A 23,648-nucleotide genomic window follows, 5' to 3' on the forward strand; every position below is an offset into this window, starting at 1 on the left:
TGATAAGTAATAGAGTTTTACATTTTGTTATTAACACGTGGACAAACAATTGTCTAATATACGATTCTATTAGAGTTAACATTTCCAAGCATTTAAATCACGCTCGCGTAATTACAATAATAATTTTGAAGCAACAGTTCGTAAACCAGACACGAGTCGTCCGGCATGACAAATAGAATTTGGAAAAACGCGTTACCCGTGCGGTACGCGCACCTGGTACCAGACGGTCGTCATACCGCCAAACCATTTACAAGGTGTATAATAAAAACGGATAAAATAGAACGGTACGTGATTTGGGTGAAAATCCTAGGCCTTATAGGAACACAGTATCCAGATTTTCTTTAGGTCAAGGAAAAGGGGAAATAATTGGTCTCGACTGAACTCTGCCGTCCACACACGTGTCAATGCATTGGTGTGACGCTTAAATATTGCACACACGCATACATGTATAATATATATATATCTGATGTTAGCGTGTAATTTATATGTATGTGTTTGTATGAGCTTTTCTCACCCTTTTTTTTTTTCATTGTTATGTCTTGGTTCAACGTGACGGCAATCCAAAACAGCTAAAAACTCACGCGGCGGTTATTGATTATATTTGCCTGTCATACACCGGAGGTAACGTAGTATCTTTTAGAACTACCAATAAACTAAAAAGCCAACATACGATCAGCAAAAAGACGAAACTTATAATAACAAAAAACAAAATCTTCCTCATTCCGCCCTGCTTTAAGCTATCGTTTTAACTATTATTACGAATAATAGATAAATAGTAATAAAATCCTTGACCTTATTCAGTATTTTGTATGACCATTGCGAGTGATAGTTGATGCTATAATGTATAATTTGTATAAAAATAATTTATTTACTCAAAAAATTAGTAAAATTTGTTTTAATCAAATGAAAATTAATTATGTAATTTAGTAAAAAAAAAAAAATGTTAAAATTTGCCACCCTCCAAATGTCGCCGCTCTAGGGTCGGGCCTAGAGGGCCTGTGCCTAAATACGCCTCTGCTGATTCTGTATAGTAGTGTAATGATTGGAAAAAAATTTAAAAATTAAACTATTACTTTTTAACATGGATATGTTATTGGGCTGGGGGTCAATCGGAAAATCTATGCGTGTGTGCATCACGCTGAACCTAACCGAGTACTTAATTAAGATTTATCTTAAATGAGAATTTATCCTTTAAACATAACGTGGCTCTATTTAAAATAATTTTAACTAATAATATTAGTGATAAGATATTAGAGGTGCTAAATTTGAGATAAGATATGAGAGATAAAAATATAGATAATGAATTAGAAATAATAGATTGTATAATACTGAACGTGACCGAGGAAATTTGTGCGTGTGGCGCGATCTAGTGGTCAAACTTTAGATTACGTACATTTTTACATTTTTTGTGGCCAAAATACAAAAACATCTTACTTAAATTTTCAGTATACATATAACTCGAAATCCGCAAATGATAAAATAAAATGTTAAAAAATGATATAACTAATAGTTTTAATATTATTCATCTCTAAATAATAAATTTATCTTTTAATTAGCAATACAAGTGTTTTCAGTTATTTGTAATTAATAAAACAATTTATTATTAAATATAAAGTAATTTTAATAAACTGATAATACATTGTTACAACTGATGTAATGATAAAACTGTAACTGATTATACAATTAAAAAATGTTTTTTATCCGTTTCTACTATCTGTAATATCTGAATACCACATTGGAGAATCTGAAAAATCCTAATTTTAGTTACACCTCTAGTTAATACAGAAAACCTGGTAGGAATAGCCGATATTAATTGGAATTTATCCTTTAAACATAATGTGGCTCTATTTAAAATAATTTTAAGAAAATATTGTTTGTTAATAAATTAATTTCCTAAAGAGCAATTTAAGAAAATATATTCTTACGTTAGGCCTGTTATACTTTCAATGAACGATAAATTAAGTTATTAGTTTCTGCCCCTAAAGATAATTTTTTAAATTTTAAAATAAATTGTATTATATTATTAATAAACATCTACATTATAGTAATAAGCGGAGACCTGGGCAAATTGGGTAAAGATGTAAGATTTTACACATTTAAAAAAACAGATAAATTTTGCTGAACAAACAGCATTAATAGACCACTCTTAAACCTAAAATTAACACTATGCAATAGTTTGTTCAATAGTTATTGTCAATATTTTATTTTTAGCAGAAATATCAAATTATTTTTCTGAAATACATTTTTTATGTCATTTACTAGGTAGTATATCTCTGTAGTTACACTCTGCACAATGTCATCTATTGAAAAACCTAGTTTGGGGCTAATTAATTGACGTGATCATTTTTTTTTTTACTTATCGCAAAGAAAAAAAGAAAATAACCGTATTAATAAAAAGCCAAACCCGTGAAGTCGGCGCATAGTAAAAAAAAAAAAAATACATCATTGTAAAATCAATTTTAAAAGTTTCTTCTCAACTCTACATCGAAGCTAATAACAATAAATATGTTTTTATTCCAATTCAAGAATACTTTCAATGAATATTAAAATGGATAAAGTATACTGTTTTCCTTATAAACATTATCTATAATTATGTGGACACCGTTGAATAAAAAAATATAAAGCTGTAACATCATAATATGCCCTGTACTCAGCAACGCAGTAATCAAAAAGACCTATTTTTATAAGTTGTTAAACACAGCACATTTAATCTTTATCAATTATATAGATCATAAGATAAATTAAAATTCCATATAATATCATGATAATGTAATAATATGATAACTGATAGTTTGAGACTATGACAGTTCTGCTATGACACAACTATGACAGTTTAGTAGGTAGTGAATTAATTAAAAATATGTACTAGAGAAATGACACTGCAGCTCGCCTTTACGCTTACTTCATAATATTGTACTTATTGCTACGCCCTGATAGACTATATATAAACCCTATGTTTAAAAAATATATTTTTGTTTATTGAGTTTATTTTAATAATCAATTTCCAGAAAGGCGAATTTTTGGCAGAAATAATATATCTTTCATGACGGCGCATCATTATAAAGTCATGAGAAACGATAACGCTATAAACATGTTGATGTTTATAAAATGTGGGGGTTATAATATGATTATAGCCTCAAAATCCCTGTGTCCAATAGAGTTGTCTGGTTGACTGTCGATAAGCGTCTCATCATTCAAAGGACTGTGGTCTCTTCAAGTGTATGACACAAAGCTATAAAAAAAACAGTGACCTAAATTTATATTCGTTTTGCTTACATACCTACACATTAAACAGCCGTTACAACGTACACTTATGTGTACGTACTTGATACAAATGTAATCGGTTTTTTTCTTCACATTAATAATAATTATTCAAAAGCATGTTATTCTTTGCTTACGATTGACATACGGTTTGGTTATGTAATATAATTATCAAAGTAAATATCATATCATTTATACACAAGTACATTATCGTTATTGGGTATCTATGCTTATATGTTATATATCGGAAGGTAACATTTTTGTTCACGAGTATTTAAAAAAAAATCAAGATACTTATGCATGACTGAATTTTAATAGAATTAAAACTTATCGAAGATTGGTGAATAACAAGTAGAAATGGTAAGTGGTATGATATATATTATATCGATGGTTGATAGATCAATAGACGTAACCATCAAAACTTAAAAGTAGTTTAAGTATAATTTAATGTACTACTTGCAAAAGTAAATAGAAGGCTTAAGCAATTAATTTTACTCCAAAGTGAAGTTACTCGTTGGTAACACTACTTGACTTGTCAGAATAAAAACTATTGTGGGATAATATCGATGGATGATAGGTCAATAGATATGTGTATATAACCCTCACTTTTTCGATTTCGAGGTTCGGATTGCAATCGATTATACAGATAGAAATACACATTTTGGCCAATTGCTGTAATCCTCACATTATTTTTTCTGATCAAAATTTAACATTTAATTTTTTTTTATGTAACCCACACTGACATAATAATGCCAAATGATGTAAGCCACTACATAATAATAATTTTTAGGCAAACTAATTTGTACGTGGTCAGTTAGTGTAACCCAACAGTACATTTAGTAAATACATCATTTTAGCGGTCAATTAGTTTAAGCCTCTTTACAAAAATTCATCAATTTTCATTGATTTTAATTACAGTTTATTCAAATTAAAAAAATTATATTTTATAGAAATTAATATTCAACCTGCAGTTATCAATCTTTTTTCACTAGTTCTTTATCATAGATATTTTTATTCAAGATAACAACGTTGTGATTATAGTTTTCTGTTAACAATATTTTATTATTATCCTACCTAACGGCTATAACAATAAATTTAAAAATTGTTTTTTTGTTATAGTTATAGTAGTTAAACTACTATAATAAATTAGTGCTTCGTATAATACCAATTACAATAACCAACACTAGTCAATAACAATATTATGATTAGTTCTGAAATCTTCATCATCGTCAGCTAGGTGATTTTGAAATCAACCACAATTTTCCGTAATTAGTTAAGATCAGTAATAGACAGAATATCTATTCTATGGTAATAGCCTTGTTTGACATTCAATATTTTTAAAAACCATGTAATACAGTGTGACCAATTAGGAGATACAAAAAACCCGTTTCGAAAAATTGTTCTTTTATAGACACCTTACTGTTGTCGAAGTTAAAACGAGAAAAGTTAATAGTTGAAAGTTAAAAAATTAGAAAATAAATTATAATCCTGCCATAGTATAGGTTATTGCCTATACTAGGTAGAGCAGTGATAATCAATTTTTATAATTTAAACAATCATTTTTTTGTAATAAATATTAGGTAACATTATAAATAATTGAAATTGATATTGGCTTTATTTTTCTGTGCATTTGATTATTTTTAGAAATAAAAAAGTTAGTCTTATCCACTTTCTGCTCTAAAAGGCTAATATTATTTTTAACTATTCGGAATAAACTATTAACAAGTTTAAGAAAACGTTCAATTTGTAATTAGACAAAGAAGGAACGGTAAAACAACATTATAGGATTTATGTCTTGGGTATAATTTTAAAAGTCTTTGTTTCTTCTTTGCCACAACTATTTGTACAGTGATTGTGCAGCAACAATGCATTCTTTCTTATTAATAACCTGTCTATCCGAGTCTAATTGAGGCAATTTTACGTCATAGTCTTCAAATGGCCTATAAAACTTTAGTTTTCGGTTCTTGTGTACTACATTGTGTTGTGTCGAAAATAAAAACTTTGTGTTTCTTTTTTTTTTTGTTCTCAGAACTTCGAAATCTATTTTGTAGTAACGACCCAAAACTTTATACTCTCTACACATACTTACGTTGTTCTGGTTTAGAACAATTAATATTGACACTGAGTTTCATGTACGCATCTACGTAGGGTCATTCCGCGCGAAATCACCTTATGTGGGTACGACTACAGTCAAAAATGTTTGAACATTTTATCATACATTCGTTATAGGTCCTTAATGATAAAACAAATTAAAAAAATAATTACCCAAAAACACCTTATGTTCAAGACTCTGTAATTTAACCGCCGATATCAACATGAAACTGGCACAGTTAAAATACAAAGAGTACTTTAACCATATTTTTTTTTTAATTTTTCAAAAACTTTTTTTGGGTCAAAAAATTAAAAATTAAAAAAATATATTTTACTTATATAAAACTCAAGTTATGTTCTTATGACCCATATTATCTTTAAACCAATCAATTGTTTTTTTTTGCTATAAATTTGTGGTTTCAAACATTAGCGGTTTGCTAAAACTGCCAACTTTAATGACTATAGGTGGAGATTGGGGGATTGGGGGGGGGGGGTGCTTCGGGGGCTTAGACCCCCCAGCATTATTAAAAGCCCCCCTCCCAATTATTTCATCACTCATCAAAGTAACGATGAGGGGGTGTGAAGCACTTGCGGGCCATTGCAGCTAGAAAAATGCTAGCCCCACCAAAAATTCAATCAAATCTCCGCCTAGTATGTTAATGGCCTAATACACATAGTATGTGCTTGAACGAAAATTGTCCAAATTTATGTAATACTTAATTATAAGTTAGTAGAATATCTGGTAATGTTTGGTGATAGAAAAATTATAATAACACCAGTAGTGAGGGTTCAAATTTTCTTGTTTACGTATGTTGGAATTATACATAACTTAAGCGAACTATTTAATTTATTCCTTATTATAACTGTGTCCAAATACAATATAGAAAAACTTAAGCAACACTTTTGGTTATATATTATATAGTATTTAAATAGACCCTTAACCCACTTACTGTATGCGCTGTTGACGGATTATTTTTGCGGTTAAGGGTTTATTTAATAATTTTATTATTTTACTGGTCTTCAAATTTGTATCGTAGTATTTGGTTTATTATAAGTTTTTACATTTAAAGTAATTTTCGAAGCATATATCTTGACAGCGACAAACACCTTGTAAAATTGGTTATCTATTATTACATTAGGTTTTTTTACGTGGTATGACCTCGTATATAATTCTATGACGCCATATTGTACCTATTTGATAACCGTCTTAACCTTTTCATGGCCAATGATACTTAAGAAATAATTTTTATAAATGTTTATTATTGTTATAAATAAAATAGATAGTGAAACTATCAATTTTCTATTTTACAATACCTGATATCACATTAAAAATTATACATAATATATACTCCATATATTTTGATGTATTCACTTTTTGTTTAGTAAATACTGAAATATTATTTATAACTGGATTTATTATTTCTACAAAAACAATAGAATGAAGGATTACAAATTAATCAATTATTCAAACGGTCAACTGTAGCGCAAAAATTTAATTTAATTTTTAATTTATAAATGTATAATACATTTTTAGAGGCCATTTAAAAGTTTGATTTTTAATTGGGAAACAAAAATATTAATTGTTCTGAGTATTAAGATAACGAAATAAAATATAACTCATTTACACTCACGATGTACTAGTGGGAAAGTGTACCAGAATCCTAATATACCAATAACAATTTGAATCTTCCTACTCCGTTGCCCGCTTCCCAATCGTATTCTTATAAATTATAATCCACTTCAATTACATAAACGAAACTTAACATATAGTGATTTCAATACTTTTTTAAATAATTTTGAGTTAATTATCTAAATATTGTTTAATTAACTAAATTAATATTTTATCTAACAATATGTTATATCTTTTAAAGTAATCTCAATGATCGTCCACGACATAATTCCCGAAGTTATGACTTGTAGTCATATGTGTGTTTAATTTACTACTATTATTATCTTTCTTATACCACAGTGTCAGTATACTACTCGTAGTTATTTTATTGTTATGTTAATATAATATTGCTTATGAATTCTTATGTGTTTGGCCAAAAAGGGGATAAGTCAAAGTTGCAAGGTTCTAGGTTAAGTTTCTTTGATAAGAGAATTTTGCAATTCTCCCAAACATTTCAGCCCATATTACATTATTATTTATGTTAGTGCTTCAACTACGCTTTATCAGCTTTTTACTACTGGTTCAATTATATACAATTTAGACTTAAGACATGCTTATTTACTTTCTCAATAGAATCACAGATTTATACATAATGGTTTTTAATAATGATTAATAATATATGTAAAAAATCCCAGCACAGAAAGCACAGTGTGATAATATAACAATTATCTTTACCCCACTCCTAACTTCTTTTTAGATCTTAAGTTTTAAAATTAACCCTAAGCAAGCAAAGTAGAGACAAATTTTGAACTCCATTCTGGGTGGATGTTTGGCGATAATTTGGATGTTTTTCGACTACATTTTTCAAAAAGTTAATGTTCCATATTTTTAAGTTATAACTTATATAGACTCTCATATATAGGGGTTTACTCTCCAAATTAAAATGGAAAAAATTAATTTTGCCGAATGAAGTAAATTGCGTGTATAGTTTAAGATAGGAAAATGTCTACCATCTGATTATCGTGTTTTTAGTATAGTTTTTGGGTTTTTCCTTAATTAAAATTTAAAAAAATGTTTACCCATCATTTTTTGATAAAATGTCAGGGATTTTATACAACTAGATTCTAATAGCGTTGATTGACAAGTAGTAATTAGCATTATATCTAATTTTAGCTGTAATGCGGGGCTAAGAGGTATTGGTTTTACAACTTAAAAGTAATTTTATTTTTAGCTTTTGCTATTGTTGAACTAATTATTATTACAAAAATACTTACAACGAATTGTTAATTAAATATCATTCGTGAACAACAGTAATTTATTAACAGTACAATATAATGTACACTGGTCATATTATTTCTAGTTTTCTCGGTATTACTACAGTCTACAGTTAATATTGGGCCAATTATTGCCGATTGCGTCGGTAAGTATTGCTTACTAAGAAAATATTTCATTTAATATTAAATTATTCATGATGATGGTAATTTTGTTGATTAACGAGTGGTTTTCCTACTGATACCTACTGTAGTTATTTTATTTCAGTTGGCTGTTTTATTATTATTAATTGTCTTGAGGAAAAATATGTTTAATTGCTAATTTTAACCTATGTTAAACCACTATATTATATCTATCATACTTATAACCACCTCTGATAATTTAAATAAATTATTTAATAAAATATATAAAATAAATAAAGGGAATGCTAATTTAGTGTTGTATTTAAGAATAAAAACCACGTAACTTATGCAGGCGTTTACCAAATCTTAAACATGCACACAAGATAAGTAGATTAAAAATGTACTTTACCTACTTAAGAGGACGCTACCCATCCGTAATTTATCCACGAAAAATGGTTTTGCGGGGGACAAATATGTGAGAGCGGTATTTAGAATAGCCGTATACAATTTTTACAATAGATAGAGAAGAATTTTATCTACGGGGTAGCGTTTTTAGTTTTTTGATAATTTAAGCACAATCAAAATTATTCATTCGTAATATTCATTTTTTTTTCCTTTTTTAATTTGTTTATAAAAAAATATTAAGTATAGATATAAGAAAAATTAAAACGCTACCCCATGGATAAAGTTCTTCTATACACATTGTGAAAATTTGGTAAATTTACTGTTAATACTGGCCTTACATACTTCATACTTGTCCCGCGCAAAGCAGTTTTGATGGGAAATGTTTTTAATTTATCCAATAGAAATGACTGTGATAGTCTGACAAAAAAAAAGGCAATCAACCAAGTATCCTCATTACTGTATTAATAAGTATGCATTATAGTTCAAACTCAATTTATGATTTTACGAAAAATTGCCTATACTTTACTCCTTAGAAATGGCCTGGGTAGCGTCCTCTTAATACAGGAAAATAAACCATCAAAATTTAGAAGATAGAGTTCAAGCAGACTTCTACGATTTTCCCGTATTATTCAGTGTAATATCTATAAATTATACATCATTATTAACGGGTAGGTATTAAAAAATACCGACGTCACTAGTTAAGAGACTTACTATTATTATGACACTATCACGCTCTACGAACTTGGTATGTAATAGGATCAAATGCCAAATAATATATGTATCGTTGGCTTTTAAGTTACAAGTGAAATACGTTAAGTCATGATTTTGTAGTTTTGAGTTTTTTGGTTTTTCTGGTTTAAAATGTTGTGCTGGGCTGATGAAATCTGTTGTCATATCTTTGTTCAAAATAGGTTTTTTTTATTATGGGAAATACATTAAGAACATCACCTGTTGTTTTCCTAAGAGGCGAAACACACAGTCTCTAAGGTACTTAGTTGCTTTATTGTGTACGAACTTGGGTTATCGACTGTATTTCACTTGTAAGTTGTAAGCCAACGATAGTATCTTATCAATTATTATCACCCATACAGATAACAGATTAGAGGGTAGGCGTGATAAAATGTTTTGCTAGTTTTGGTGTTATTGTCGTTTACTTACATATTATCAAAATATTGCCTCTTGACTATATTCAGTGACTGTTTGATGACATTAGTCATTACTACAGGATAAAGCTGCTTAATACCATCACAGAATTAATTTAATCAGAAACAACAGTTTCAATGTACAAAACAAAAACGTGGCAGCCATGTTTAAACCGGCTTCTATCTCATCAAACGTTATCACTCCGATTGGCATTTGGCGTAATTTAATTAACAAAATAAATAATATGCTTAATTGTAACAAATTGTATATTATTTAGTTAAATATAATAATAGGCAAGATGAATTCGACGAAATACGTACAATACTGTGCAATTAGGTGTAAGAACTCCAGCTCCAAAAATCAGTCCAGTGATGCTAGAAGGTAAGGCACTTTAATTATAATTGGGTATTTAAATATTACTAATCTAATTTAATGTTTTTGCATACATTTTTATAGACAGAATAAATAGTTGAAAAATTGTAATTTGACAGAACTTGCTGGCCTTTCAAATTTTTATATTAACTACATAAATGTAATCTCAAGATTTGTTTGTAGCGTTCACTATGAACTCAACGTATTTTAAGAAATCAAAAAAACAGGTTGAAGCCAAACGCTGGTCCAACATTGCATATATTCCATTAGGTATATCAAGTTTATAACAGTTTTACAATATTAACATATTTCCTGGATGGTTTAAATATTGTAATACCTACAACAGCTGTAAAATGAGTGATAGTGAGTAATTACTAATTAGTATAGTTTACCAATATTATAAATAAATATAATGGGTCAAAACGCTAATTACGAACAAACGTTTGAAGCGATCTCCTATGGATTTTTTTTAAAATTACACTGCTTGTCTGTTACAATGAAAAAAATGTTTTCAAATTATTTTGGCCATGGTCGTAAAAAGTATTTTTAGTTTTTTTTTTTTACACTTCTTTTTTTATTATTTTTTTAATAGTACCTTTGGCCATTAAAAAAATCAGTTATTATGTAAAATTTTCTCAGCTTTCTGGTAAAAATCAAAACATTTTCAAATTTAGGAATATTTGAAAAAACAAACTTTTTGGATTATAAACTCAATTTTAATAACTTTCTATTACTCGTAAAAACAAGCAAATTAGTTTTTCAGAAAGCTGTAATAATTTTACATAAGAAACTGGTTTTCAATTTTTTTTTTTTTTTTTTGATGGCCAATATACTATAAAAAAATGATAAAAAATAAGTGTTCAAGAAAAACACAAAAACATTTTTTTTGTGACCGTGGCCAAAAAAATTTGTGAACATTCTTTTTACCGTAACAGACATGCAGTGCAATTTTCCAAAAAATTCTGCCGAGGTTGGTTCAAATTTTTGTTTGTATTTAGCATTTTCAATCTATTATAACATTATTATTATTAAACGTTTAATTTTATTATATTTAGATAATAAAATAGCCATCAACATAGTATGTTTGTTATGACTTTTTTGATTTGCTTATAATAATATAGTATATTTTACAGTCTAATATTAGGATAATTATTCTTTATTATATTCTTTATCTTTTTAATTAGATAGCTTGTTTATTGGCTAGTTAAAAATTTTAAAATAATGTATTATTTTTAATGTTTAATAGGTAGGTAGGTCAAAAGATAAGACGGGTAGCAATTGATAAACACAGATTTTTATTTGCTAATGAATACAATAATTTTATGTATAAAATAACTAACAACAACTGTTGTTTATAAATTTGATTAGCGAACTGATGATGTATCCTAGCTAATTAAACTGCAAACGTGTTAAGATGACTGCCGCAGACACTAACATTCGTAGGCCAGCTGCTCATGGCTCACAAAAAACACTACCACTACCCTACTATAACGAAGTTGTGGAATGGAACTTGCGCTATCTTCTTAACTTGGTCGCAGTATATATTACAACGGTTATTGAATTTATTAACTGTTGTTATTTGTCTGTTAATCCTTGAACATCTAAGATTGATGTAAATTTAGTAACTTATATACATTTTTAATACTTTAATTTAAGATCTAAAAAATATGGCACTTGCTACAAACAATTTAGAAGTGCTAAGTTTAGCGAATCATGACTTTTCATTGTCTTTATATTCAGTGAGTATTGTATACCATTTATTATATAAATGTAATATGTATCTTTTTTTAAAAAAATTTTATACTTGGTGACTTAAGTTTATTTACCTATTATTTTTATTTGTAGAAATTTAACCAACAAGATGGGAATATATTTTATTCGCCACTAAGCATACATTTGGTAATGTTTATGGCTAGCATTGGGGCAGCTGCAAAAACACTTGATGAAATAGTTAACACGTTGCATTTGACTAAAAACAATACTGCATTGGATGCATATAAGGAACTATTGGACAACTTAAATGTAATATAATTATATACAATTACCATACATTTTTAATTAATAATTCATTATTTAAAGGCACGGAGAGTAGAACTGTTTAATTAATATTCAGTATTGTTATTTATTACATTATTAAGTTAGTCGTAAATTATATTATTAATTAATTTAAGAATTGTAATTTTTTAACTTTAAGCTGTTGTTATACAATCTAGAATGATGATGTTCTAAAAATTGCTACTGGAATGTTTGTCGATAATTCATTTAAAATAAAGCAAAGCTATTTAGAAAAAACTGGAAAGTATTTGCAATCTTCTTTAGACAAATTGGATTTTAAAGGAAATCCTGAAGTTCAGCGTGTATACATTAATAATTGGGTCCAGAACAAAACAAATGGAAAAATTAAGGATTTATTTCCTGAAGGTAGTTTATAACTTTGTTTTAATATATTACTTTGAGGGATTTCTACAGCGGGTATTAAAGTTTGAGTTTAAAATTTAATTTTTGAACATTATTATACAAATTTAAAGCTCACCATTTTTGTATTCAGTTTTTTTTGTTCTTCTTAAAAATTTAATTATTAATCAAAGTTAATCCTCGCTGTAGGAAACGTCTCTTTAAAAAAATTGATAAAAATCAGATTATACTACAAAGCTCCATCATTTTTCTTGTAAAGTAATTTTTCACTACCAAAACAAAGTGAACCTATAAGTTATTAAATAATACCCTTAAGCTAATACAAATTAACTAAAAAACAAATTGGCATGGTCGAGAAATGTATTAAAACTGCCTTTTACCAAATAATATTGAAATTTAGCCACGAATGGATTTCTTAAAGTAGGTTTTCTGATGACACGTCACTTATATTTATTACAAGTTATTTTTTTTTTAACAGTTCTATTTGATTTCTAATAAATTATTTTTAATTTTTAGGCTCCATTCAGTCAGATACCCCTTTGGTATTGGCAAACGCTGTGCATTTTAAAAGTAGCTGGAAACATGAATTCCACAACACACAAGATGGGGCTTTTTTTTTAACGCCGGAAAACCAAACTATTGTAAAGATGATGAGCCTCAGAAAAGACTTACTTTATTATCATGATGGTGAATTGAAATATACTGCATTAGAATTACCATATAAAGTAAATACTTCTTCATTTGAACAGATTTTAAAAAATATTTTAGTTTTATAATGTTCAATTTTCCTTTAGAATTCTTTTTTTAGCATGATTATTTTGCTGCCTGATGCTAAAGATGGTTTAAAAGACTTGGAAAATAACTTGCATAAAATCAAATTAAATAAGCTACCAAACAAAATGACTACTTACAAAGTTAATGTTAAGTTGCCACAATTTAAACTCGAACAAACAATTGACCTCCACTCCGTATTAATTGAAGTAAGATATTTGTTGTGTAATACTGGCTTTACAATTAATTGTTATATATTATCAGTTGTTTATGTATGTATTTTATTATAAAATGTTTTGCAGTTGGGATGTGCATCAATGTTCTCGCCAAGTGCAAATTTTTCAGAAATTTGTGAATCAAATACCGACTCCTTGTATGTGACTAAAGTTCTCCATAAGGCTTACATCAATGTAGATGAAAAAGGAACTGAAGCAGCAGCTGCTACAGGTAATAAACGAGTTATGGAGCAAAAATATTAAAAATGAAGTTGAAAAATCAGCAAAATTTGTCCTGGTATTGGGGGTGAAGAAATTTAGTTTTTCAACTGAACAGTTTTTTTCATTTTCTCGTAAGTTGGTTTTTTTGGCATTTTCTTCATTTATTACTGTGAATAAAATTATTTATTTATTATTTTTATCATCTACAGTTTTGCATCGAGCCATTATTCAATAATAATTAAAAAACTGAATATTTAATGATAATTCCTGAAAACTTGTGGTCTTTTGATGTTTACAGCGGCGTAACTAGAGACTAAAGCGCCCAGAGGCAAGACATTTTTTTGCACCCTCTAATAAATTTTAACGTGTATAGTAAACCGTACTATACATAAAAACGTCTAAAATTAGAAAGCGCCCTAAGGCAGCTGCACACCTTGCACCCACGCCCCTGAATCTTTATTATGCTCAATCACCAATATGCCTGACCGCACTGCGCTGACTTTTATTGTTTTTTTCTACTGGTTTTAGTTTTAATTTAATGTGTCGTCATCAGAGCTGCATAAACTGGTAGAGGAACTGTTATATGTACCAAGGCTCTTGAATGTTTATCTTATTTTGATATTCTTATGTCTTTTTTAAAACGGTGTTTATCTTATTATAAGATATTATGGTATTTTTGTGTTAAGGTATTGGATTTTCGATGAAGAGTGCTTATGATTCGAATAGGGAAAATGCTGATTTTATTGCTGATCATCCTTTTATTGTTGCAATTGTTACTAATGGAGGCGATGTCATATTCTTGGGCCGTCTTCAGAAACCTTAGTCATTATATGTGTTGTTTAAATAATTGTGATATAAAATATTTATTATAATTGTTAATATATTTTATTGTCTAAACCTATGTGTTTTTACTACAACCAGATTAATATATTTTACACGTATATACTTATATATTATAGTTATAAGTATTAAAACTATATAATGCTAAATAATATAAACTAACTTTTAATCCTAGTGCTGATGATATTTTGTTTTTTGAAACTGTTTTCCTTGTAATAAATTTGATTTTAAAACACATTTGGTGTCTTGAAAGAGCTAATTTTTTGTAATATAATGGCTGTTATTTTTTTCTGTTGACATTTTATGTCTTTTGGCACACAGCAGGAAAAAACGACAAAAAAAAGTAAAATCCTAACGAAAATATTAGATGATTTATCTGATAAGATAAAAGAGATTAAAGATAAGAGATAAAATGTCTCCCGTGGTGGCGGACTCATACGCAAGCTGCTGTTGTAAAGGGATGGAGATGGATGTACTGTTTAGTTTTTACAAATATATTGAATAATTGATAGAAGAGCCGCCATTAATTTCCTACTTCTTCGACTCGGTGACACAGATTCATGAAACATCCATCTCAGCTATTCGTTTTAAAGTTTCTTTCTATTTTATAAAGAATATTTATATTTTTTTCTATTTACAAAATTTCACTTAATAGTGATTTTTTTTTTGTTAAATAATTATTTTAGTTAAAAGTTTCTAAACAAATCATGAATTAATTTTTGACTTTTTTTTCTTTTTAATGAACAGTTTTTTAATTATAGCGTGTATCTTTAAAAATACACTGCCACATAAAGCTAATTTAACATTGGTATCTTTAAAAATACTCTACCACATAGACCTATTAGAACAAAACAATTATAATGTATCCAGTTATTTATTATTTTTACAAAATTATAAGTATTTTACTATTAGGGAAATGTATCTTTTTGGATACAAACGATCATTCTGGCGAACGAATCATAGTATATTTTAGGATACATGAGATTTTATAATTAAATATATTTATTAGATAACTAAATAAGTTATTGACTTTAATTTAAAATAAAATATTTAGACATACATGATCTGATTCTAAGAGCTGAGTTAAATATATCTAGGTTTTAAACTGTAAATAAAATGTGTTGAAATTTTAAAATCGATCAAAAAAACAATTATGATAGCTGTTAATATGGTTTTTGAAACGATAAAACTAATATAATACCACGCGAAAATCTGTAAAATGTTATCAGTAAGGAAGAACCATAATGATCTCTCCAAAGAACATAAAAAATAAACAGTCCATACTCTTTGATTTTTCACTGGAATATTTATTTCAATTTTGTGTATCTTTAAAGATACATCGCCAAGTTAAGACTTTAAAAGTCGGTTAAATTATTGTATTTTCTCTTTTTATTTTAATAAGAACATCAATTGTAATAATAACTATAATTGTCGAGCTCTAATACCTTTTGGTAAAAACTAATAAAAACAATTAAAAAAACTAAAAGTAAATATCCTTAACTAGTTAATCGGCCAGTCAAAAATTTCAGCAAATTTCAGCTTTTTAAGCTTCACTTAAAAAGTATATTATGTTACCATATATTTAGTATATTTACGTTACCATTTAATGAGTTTAGAATCATAATAATATAATGTTTTAACATGTAAAGGAATGGAGTTATATTTAAAAAAATAAATTAAAATTGGGTGAACTATTAACTGTAAAAGTATAAAAAAGAATAGTTTAAAAAAGTCCGATATCTTCTAAAATATTAACTGATTTATACTTTGCGAATGCCGAATCACCCTGTACATATATTAGACTGGTTCGAAACAATTTTCTTTTTTCACCTCCACAATTAAAAATGGATACAATCAAACAAAAAAAAATCCGATTTGTTCTGACCACTCGCAAAAGCATTATTCATTTCCCATTTAAATAATCCACAAAATATACTAGGCTTTTTTTAATTACTTATAACTTAATCAATTTTTAAAACAAACAATAAAAAGCTCTTCAAGATTGATTATAACTATAATTCAGCTTTGACAAGTAGTTTAGTCGAAAAAACCTCGGAATATTGAAACAAAGACAAAAAAATTTGTTTTTTGTTTAATTTTACTGCTCAGTTTTTATTATTATTGGATTGATTTATGAATCCGTCTTAGATTTTTAAAATTAAACATTTAGTTAACATTTTTTTTTAATATAGTAAGTTTAAACTAGTCGTATACAGCTTTAAGTTCAATTTTAACTAAATAACATACTACAATAGCTTTTATATAATTATTTAAAACCTTTATTCATATAATAAAAGTACGGTGTTGGTTTGTATTTTATTAAACGAAGTTATTAACCGACATTGTAACCTATTCCGTTTGCAACTAGACCTTTATTATCTTTTATCGTCTATACAATAATTATAGTCGAGAAAACGTGGACTGTTAATGGGAATGACGATAGAACGCTGTTTTGCATAATTTTATTTACACTGAATATGGATTGGCCTCAGTAATCTTTGATCTTGAACATGTACATTAACGTTACACAACGCGCTCCACAGTTTATTTTATCAATACTATTAAAATTAGTCGGTTTATTCTTCCTTATCGGTTTTCCTCGGTGTAAACACTAATTTATATATTTCCGCCTATAGTCACTGTTTCCGACCATTGACCGCATCAGTCTCGTTCTATGCATTAGTTGGACGTAGCATTTTATTTCTGCAGGCTGGGCACGCAATGGATTCCACCATAACCAACGTGTCTAGTTACACGGCTTCCACCACAAATTTTTCATTCGCTTTTTACAATGTCAGTACAGTATATGATGTATTCAACTTAATTAACATTTGTGACTGTTCATAAAAAAAAAAATTACCGGCATTATTATAGGAACTTAGCAATACCGAAGGCAATTTGTTCGCTTCTACATATAGCATTCATTTGCTATTACTGCTGTTGACCATTGGGTCGAAATCGAAAACCTACGATGAACTCACCAACACGTTGCGTTTACCCAAAAACAAATCACCAAACTTCGAAAAGTTCAAGTCGATCATCGAAGACATCGAGGTAAGATCTATTTCGACTGTTTCTAAACACGAAAAAAATGTTCTGTAATGGTATGTCATAAGAAATTGAGGAGCGTAAATGACAAAAGGGTATGTGCACTTACTTAACTATGCAAAATGCATTTTCTTATCACCTCGTTTATAATAAAAAAACATTTTTGAAAAAGTTAAAAATTTTAATTACCTATAATAACTACTCTATAATTATTATTTCTTATGGTTTTTTTTTTTTACAGAATCCGAGTTATTTAACTGTAGCCAATGGAGTATTCGCTAACAAAGCGTTCGACTTAAACGCCGATTACGAAAATCAAGCACGCAATTACTTGAAAGCCGAAGTAAGGAAGCTTGATTTCGCAAATACGGGGGAAAAGGAAATCAACGACTGGACAAAGGCGAAGACAAATGGCAAAATCACAGAACTCTTTAAACCGGGTTAGTAGAATAAATTGTTTAATTCCAGTTAATATCAAAGTATGGTATGATATAGTATGCAATAATTACAGCAACAATTTTTTTATTTCCAGTCTTTTAAGCCTATTATAATGGTTATTTGATTTGTATTTTTGAGCAATGTACAACTAATTATGCTTTGATATCTGTTCTCTTTCACCTGCGGGCGTAAACAATAATTTAAAAAAAATAAATGTTTGTAATAATAGGTGTGATTAATGCTGACAGTAGTTTAGTGTTGGCGTCGGCTGTCCATTTTAAAAGCCGTTGGGACAGTTTGTTTATGGAGGTAAAGAAGGAGTCATTTTGTTTGTCTGCCACAAACCACATCGACGTGCAGATGATGCATCAAACTGATTACTTTGATTACTACAAAAACGATAACGATAAATTCGCCGCCATCAAATTACCCTATAAAGTACGAATTAAAAGTAAAATACAATTTTTAAACAGTGTACTTGAAAAAAAATTAAATAACAAGCCTAACTCTATATCGGACTAATGAGGAGGAATTAAAAAGTAGTCGCTCCCGGTTGACCGACGGGTGTTCAATAATGAGAGCTTTTTATTAATATATCTTTATTTACATATGTCTTAACTTATATGCTTAATAATAGATGGGGACTGTACAAGTATTCTGTTATTAAAAGGAGTTGCTGTGTAGAATTTTTATTACAATATAATATACACTGTTTGAAATGTAATGTTTTGTTAGTCAGCGAAGAACTGTAATTGAATTTATATTACAACAGGGTTCCGAATTTAGCATGGTAGTTATACTTCCAGACAAAATGGACGGCGTCAGAGACGTTGAGAAGGTAGTTTTGAAAAATTCTAAACACTTCCCCATTCTCTTGGCCAACATGACAACTCACAAAGTAGTATTGGCAATGCCGAAGTTTAAATTCGAATCGGACTTAAATCTCCAAAAACCACTGAAACAGGTAGCTATAAAAACTTTTTTTAATTAGACAGTTTTGGCCTATGCTAAACTAACTGTTTTTACTTAGGTACATTTAGCAATTTGCTAAATGTAATTATCACTATAATACGAACAACAATTTGATTCGTACTACTCGACTTTACGCTTCATTTACGTTATAATGCACCTATATATTTATAGGTATACTATTTTTTAATTGTTTAATTAATACTGGTTGTTACAGAATGTATTTTCAATTATTTTACAAGTTATTCAGAATTAGAATTCCTTTTCACATAATATGAGAATTGATATGAAAAACGGAAAATCTTAAGTTCAAAAGTCATAGTGTTTGCTTAATATACCTATGTATTGAGGGTATTTTGAATTTCCTAATATATGGTTGATATGCTTATACTGTTTACAGTGTAAACTTTACACTATTTACACGCCTTGCGGTTACTCCCATTTGGATATCTTGACTGGTTCGCCAACGTTTCGAAACACTTGCATGTTCCATCTTCAGGGCTCTGGTTAGATGTTGCTCGTACCGCGTTCTCCCGTAGACCGTTGTTTATATTAAGTTTCAGTTATTCGTATTTGATTCAAAACTATTAAAACGGTGATAAAAATATTTCGTTGTACATTGTCTATTATAATAACAAAAGACAAAACTAGTTACATAACTAGGAATCTCTTACATAAGCAGTTAACAGCGTTTACAACACTAACAATTAAAGTTCTTAGGATAAACAATCTAATAATGTCTAAAACGGCTTTATACTCTACATAATTAACTATAAAAGTGAGGTTGAAAGAATTATAATTTATAATGTAATGTATTTAAAAGTTATAGCGAGAGAATGTACGATTGACTAGTGATTGGTGCAAACTGTATGAGTCAATGAACTATTCAACATCATACATAAACCAGTTTATTATTAGCAAGGGGAAATGAGAGTTTTTTTACAAACTATTTTCTAAACGATTACATGCATGAACTTTAGACTTAAATATTCGATATATGTTCGAGTATTTTGTAGAGTACCTATTACCTATATAAATAATTAAATCAGTGATTTAGTTGAATTTAGTGATATTTCAGGATAGTAGGTATAAAATATTTAGAAGACAAAAATACAAAATTGTCTCGTTTAACTTCAATGTGATTAAAGATTAATCGTAAATATTGCTACTTCCAATTTTGTATTTAACAAATAATATAAAATCGAAATGATGATATAATTATTTATAATAATTTAAAAACCCATTAGTCACGTTACACCAATACGTGTAAGATACATGATTTATGATTCTACTTTACACAATTAAAAATATATATACAATAGGGTCACTAAGTAGTCGATTAAAATAATTATTTTAGATTTTTTTAATAACAAAAAACATATTTTTAATCACTACATTTTAATTATGCCGACCTTGGACTCAAGACAAATGAACTCGACTATACAGATTACGTTATGTACATAACGTAATCAAACTAATAATTTGTATTATGATTTATAGTTCTTAATAGAAGTAACACGTATGATCATTTCAAATACAATATTTCACTTTATTATACGGTTAGGTTTACTTTAACTACTTGTCCGTATAATAAATACGGACAAGTAGTTTCGTTAAAAATTATTTAGTGTCTAGTGTATCTACAATGTTCTAAAAAAAATAATAATAATCATAAGAATTATTTAATAAGTCTACATGCATACTATTTCAATAATATATTACTAATTGTAAATTATTATATGTATACAATTTATAATTAGTAATACATTATATTAACCTTTATTATTTTCTTAAATAATATTTTTTTTTAGCTTAATAATATTTAGGTTCTTATACTTATTTATTTATAGATATGTCCTTTAACATTAAATCTATGCTTTGTTCTAAAAATGATCTTAGTTATATCACAGATAACGTCTATCTTGCTTGCAAAGTAAAAAAGCCAATATTTTAATACATTGTATAAATAAATATTATTTATTAAAATATATTATTATGATAATAATATCACGGTTTTTGACGGTAAATTATTAATTAATGAAATGCGTTAAAAAAAAATATTTGAGAATATTCTGTAGCAAACCATTTATCTAATAGTATTGAGTATATTATATAGTAATATAATATACTCAATTCTAATAGTATTGTAATGGTCAAGGTCAGGAACTATCACATTAAATTGCTTGTTTTTCCGTATTTTTGGTTGTTACTTGTTATTGTTGTTAATATTATTGTTTATAAACAACATCCAATTGTTTTAAATAAATATACTTGGATAACAGATATTAGACTGTTTTTATGTGATGATATATTGCATTATATTATATACTAGGTACAATATCAATGTATCGCTTAATAAAATATTACACTACTAGAGAGCGTGATATAATATAAAAATTAAATTGGTATGAAATGTATTTTCTAAGCTATATTTGACTGCGTTTACGGTTTATTTCTAAGTGTAATATGAAAATTAAATGTTGGGAAAACTACATTTGTTTTCTACAATATTTTAGTATGATAAACTAAGTGCTAATTAAACTTGGTGACTTCGTAATCGGTAATTGTATTAATGAAATGCTATTAATGAGAGGACAACATATATTCCGTATTACAGTATGTGGTTGTAATTTTAGTTTTACTATTCTACATATTTTTATAACTTATAGTAATGACGAAACTAGTATTAGAGGATAAAGAAATAATACATATTAAAAATGCAGAAGAAGTGTCTTATGAATAGTAAGATGATTTAGAGTTATTGACTTACGACATCTCTTTCGAAGTTAGTCTTTTGGAAATTTCACAGTTGGCAAATTTTTATAACGAATTGAAACCACTTAAAAAAAAAATCACCCATTCTGATAATCTAAATATACTGCAAAAAATTGATTTCGAATTAGTAGATAATATTGTAAAAATGGCAACTGTGTCATACTGTAAAATCAGACAATAATCCGTTAAAATTTTTAGAAATATAAATATGTCGTTTATTTACTCAGTTTTGTATATTCTGTTAATTTTATAAGATTTAGCTATAATGTAATGATATAATTTAATTTTAAAAAGTCTTCGGGGGGAAAATATAAAATAAAAATAGATAAATATAATACAAACTATATGATTTATAGTTGGGATGTTCGACTATGTTTACAAGCGATGCTGATTTATCCAAATTAAGTGCGTCTGAAACGGGAAAGCTCATGGTCTCCGACATTGTGCACAAGACATATGTAGATGTAAATGAAGAGGGTACTGAAGCAGCTGCCATTACTGGTAAGTCGATTAAAAAATAATACTTTTATCAAGGTTTCTTTGTTATTGTGATTATTAAAATGATGGATTTTACAGGCGCTAACTTGGTCTTATATTCGGCTCCGTATTTCTCACCTCACGTCAAGACAGTTCATTTCCACGCGTGTCATCCATTTATGTTCTTTATTATAAAAGGCAATGATGTAATTTTTACAGGAAGACTGGCCGACCCCACCAAATGAAGTTTTTTTGGGGGTTAATTAAGGATATTAAAAAATTATTTTCATCACTAATTTTATGATTTATTAATGTTTTTTTATTTTGTAAGACCTATAGTATACATAATAAATAAAGTTACAAAAGTGTCTCTCCTTGACAAGAATAATGCAATTTTTACCAAATTGATAAAGTATAATATTTATTTACTGTTGTATAATATATATTGTGATGAACTGAAATTGTAATTGTAGAGTATATACATATTTATACTTATTCATACTTTACAAGCCACTCTTATATAATATTTAAAAGAAACATGTAACAAATATAACAATTGAACAGACAAAAAATCGTATTCTAAATTTATCGATTAAGCATTAATTTAAATAAAAAAATGATAACTATTAAAAATAAAAATAAACTTATTGATTTGGGTAGTTATATAAAGTAAAAACCTATTGAAATAATTGACTTGATAAAAAGTTACTTTTAGTTATATCATATTGAGATAGTAGTGAGTTAAAGAGTAAAAACTGTTGATGGTTTTGTTAAGTTAACTTAACTTGATAATTTTCTTATAGCTATGACGTTAATTATTGTCGTGGTAGCCTGGGGGGTCTAATGAACTACCTTATGCTCACCGGTGAAGCCTCTCACATAGTTGTGTTGAATTTATCGTATGTAAAATGTTATTATACGAAACAATAAATATTCAACATTTTTATATATTATATATAAATTACGACTACATTATATTGCTATACTACACGAAAAATAATTTAAAAAATATATATATGTATATTTCTCAGCCGAGTTGCATAAATAATAGAAATCTGATATTATAATAAACGATAAATGCCTAGACTTATTATATATTTTAGTATTGAGTCATGTAACACAAGTAAATGAAACAAATAATAGAAAAAAAATCAAAAGAATATTGCTTCGAGAAGCCGTATAACAATATTTGTCAGTACTTTA

The 23,648-nt window shown here is 27.8% G+C and overlaps 1 protein-coding gene across 1 annotated transcript; it reads left to right on the forward strand.

The window, feature by feature from the left end:
• Positions 1 to 11,563: 11,563 nt before the first annotated feature.
• Positions 11,564 to 22,815, forward strand: LOC126839339 (uncharacterized). The gene is made up of 15 exons (XM_050574618.1): positions 11,564 to 12,014; positions 12,121 to 12,297; positions 12,489 to 12,696; positions 13,207 to 13,415; positions 13,485 to 13,670; positions 13,764 to 13,908; positions 14,585 to 14,704; positions 15,651 to 15,700; positions 17,310 to 17,531; positions 17,613 to 17,792; positions 18,028 to 18,226; positions 18,454 to 18,662; positions 18,997 to 19,188; positions 22,325 to 22,469; positions 22,545 to 22,815. The coding sequence occupies exons 1-15, from the start codon at positions 11,943 to 11,945 to the stop codon at positions 22,688 to 22,690; spliced, it is 2,460 nt and encodes an 819-aa protein (XP_050430575.1). The 5' UTR covers positions 11,564 to 11,942; the 3' UTR covers positions 22,691 to 22,815.
• The last annotated feature ends 833 nt before the right edge of the window (positions 22,816 to 23,648 follow it).

Source organism: Adelges cooleyi, unplaced genomic scaffold (assembly GCF_023614345.1).
Source record: "Adelges cooleyi isolate 19-005CV unplaced genomic scaffold, UGA_ACOO_1.1 ACOO_flye_CR_arks_rails_tigmint_CR_PRNA_30, whole genome shotgun sequence".
Lineage (NCBI taxonomy): Eukaryota > Metazoa > Arthropoda > Insecta > Hemiptera > Adelgidae > Adelges > Adelges cooleyi.

Excerpts from the sequence above, each read along its gene's own strand:
- LOC126839339 (XM_050574618.1), top strand. The coding sequence starts at position 11,943 with ATGGCACTTGCTACAAACAATTTAGAAGTGCTAAGTTTAGCGAATCAT. Across the intron at positions 13,909-14,584 it reads TGAAGCAGCAGCTGCTACAG|GTATTGGATTTTCGATGAAG; the intron begins GTAATAAACGAG and ends TTTTGTGTTAAG. Across the intron at positions 14,705-15,650 it reads CGATGTCATATTCTTGGGCC|GGAAATGTATCTTTTTGGAT; the intron begins GTCTTCAGAAAC and ends TTTTACTATTAG.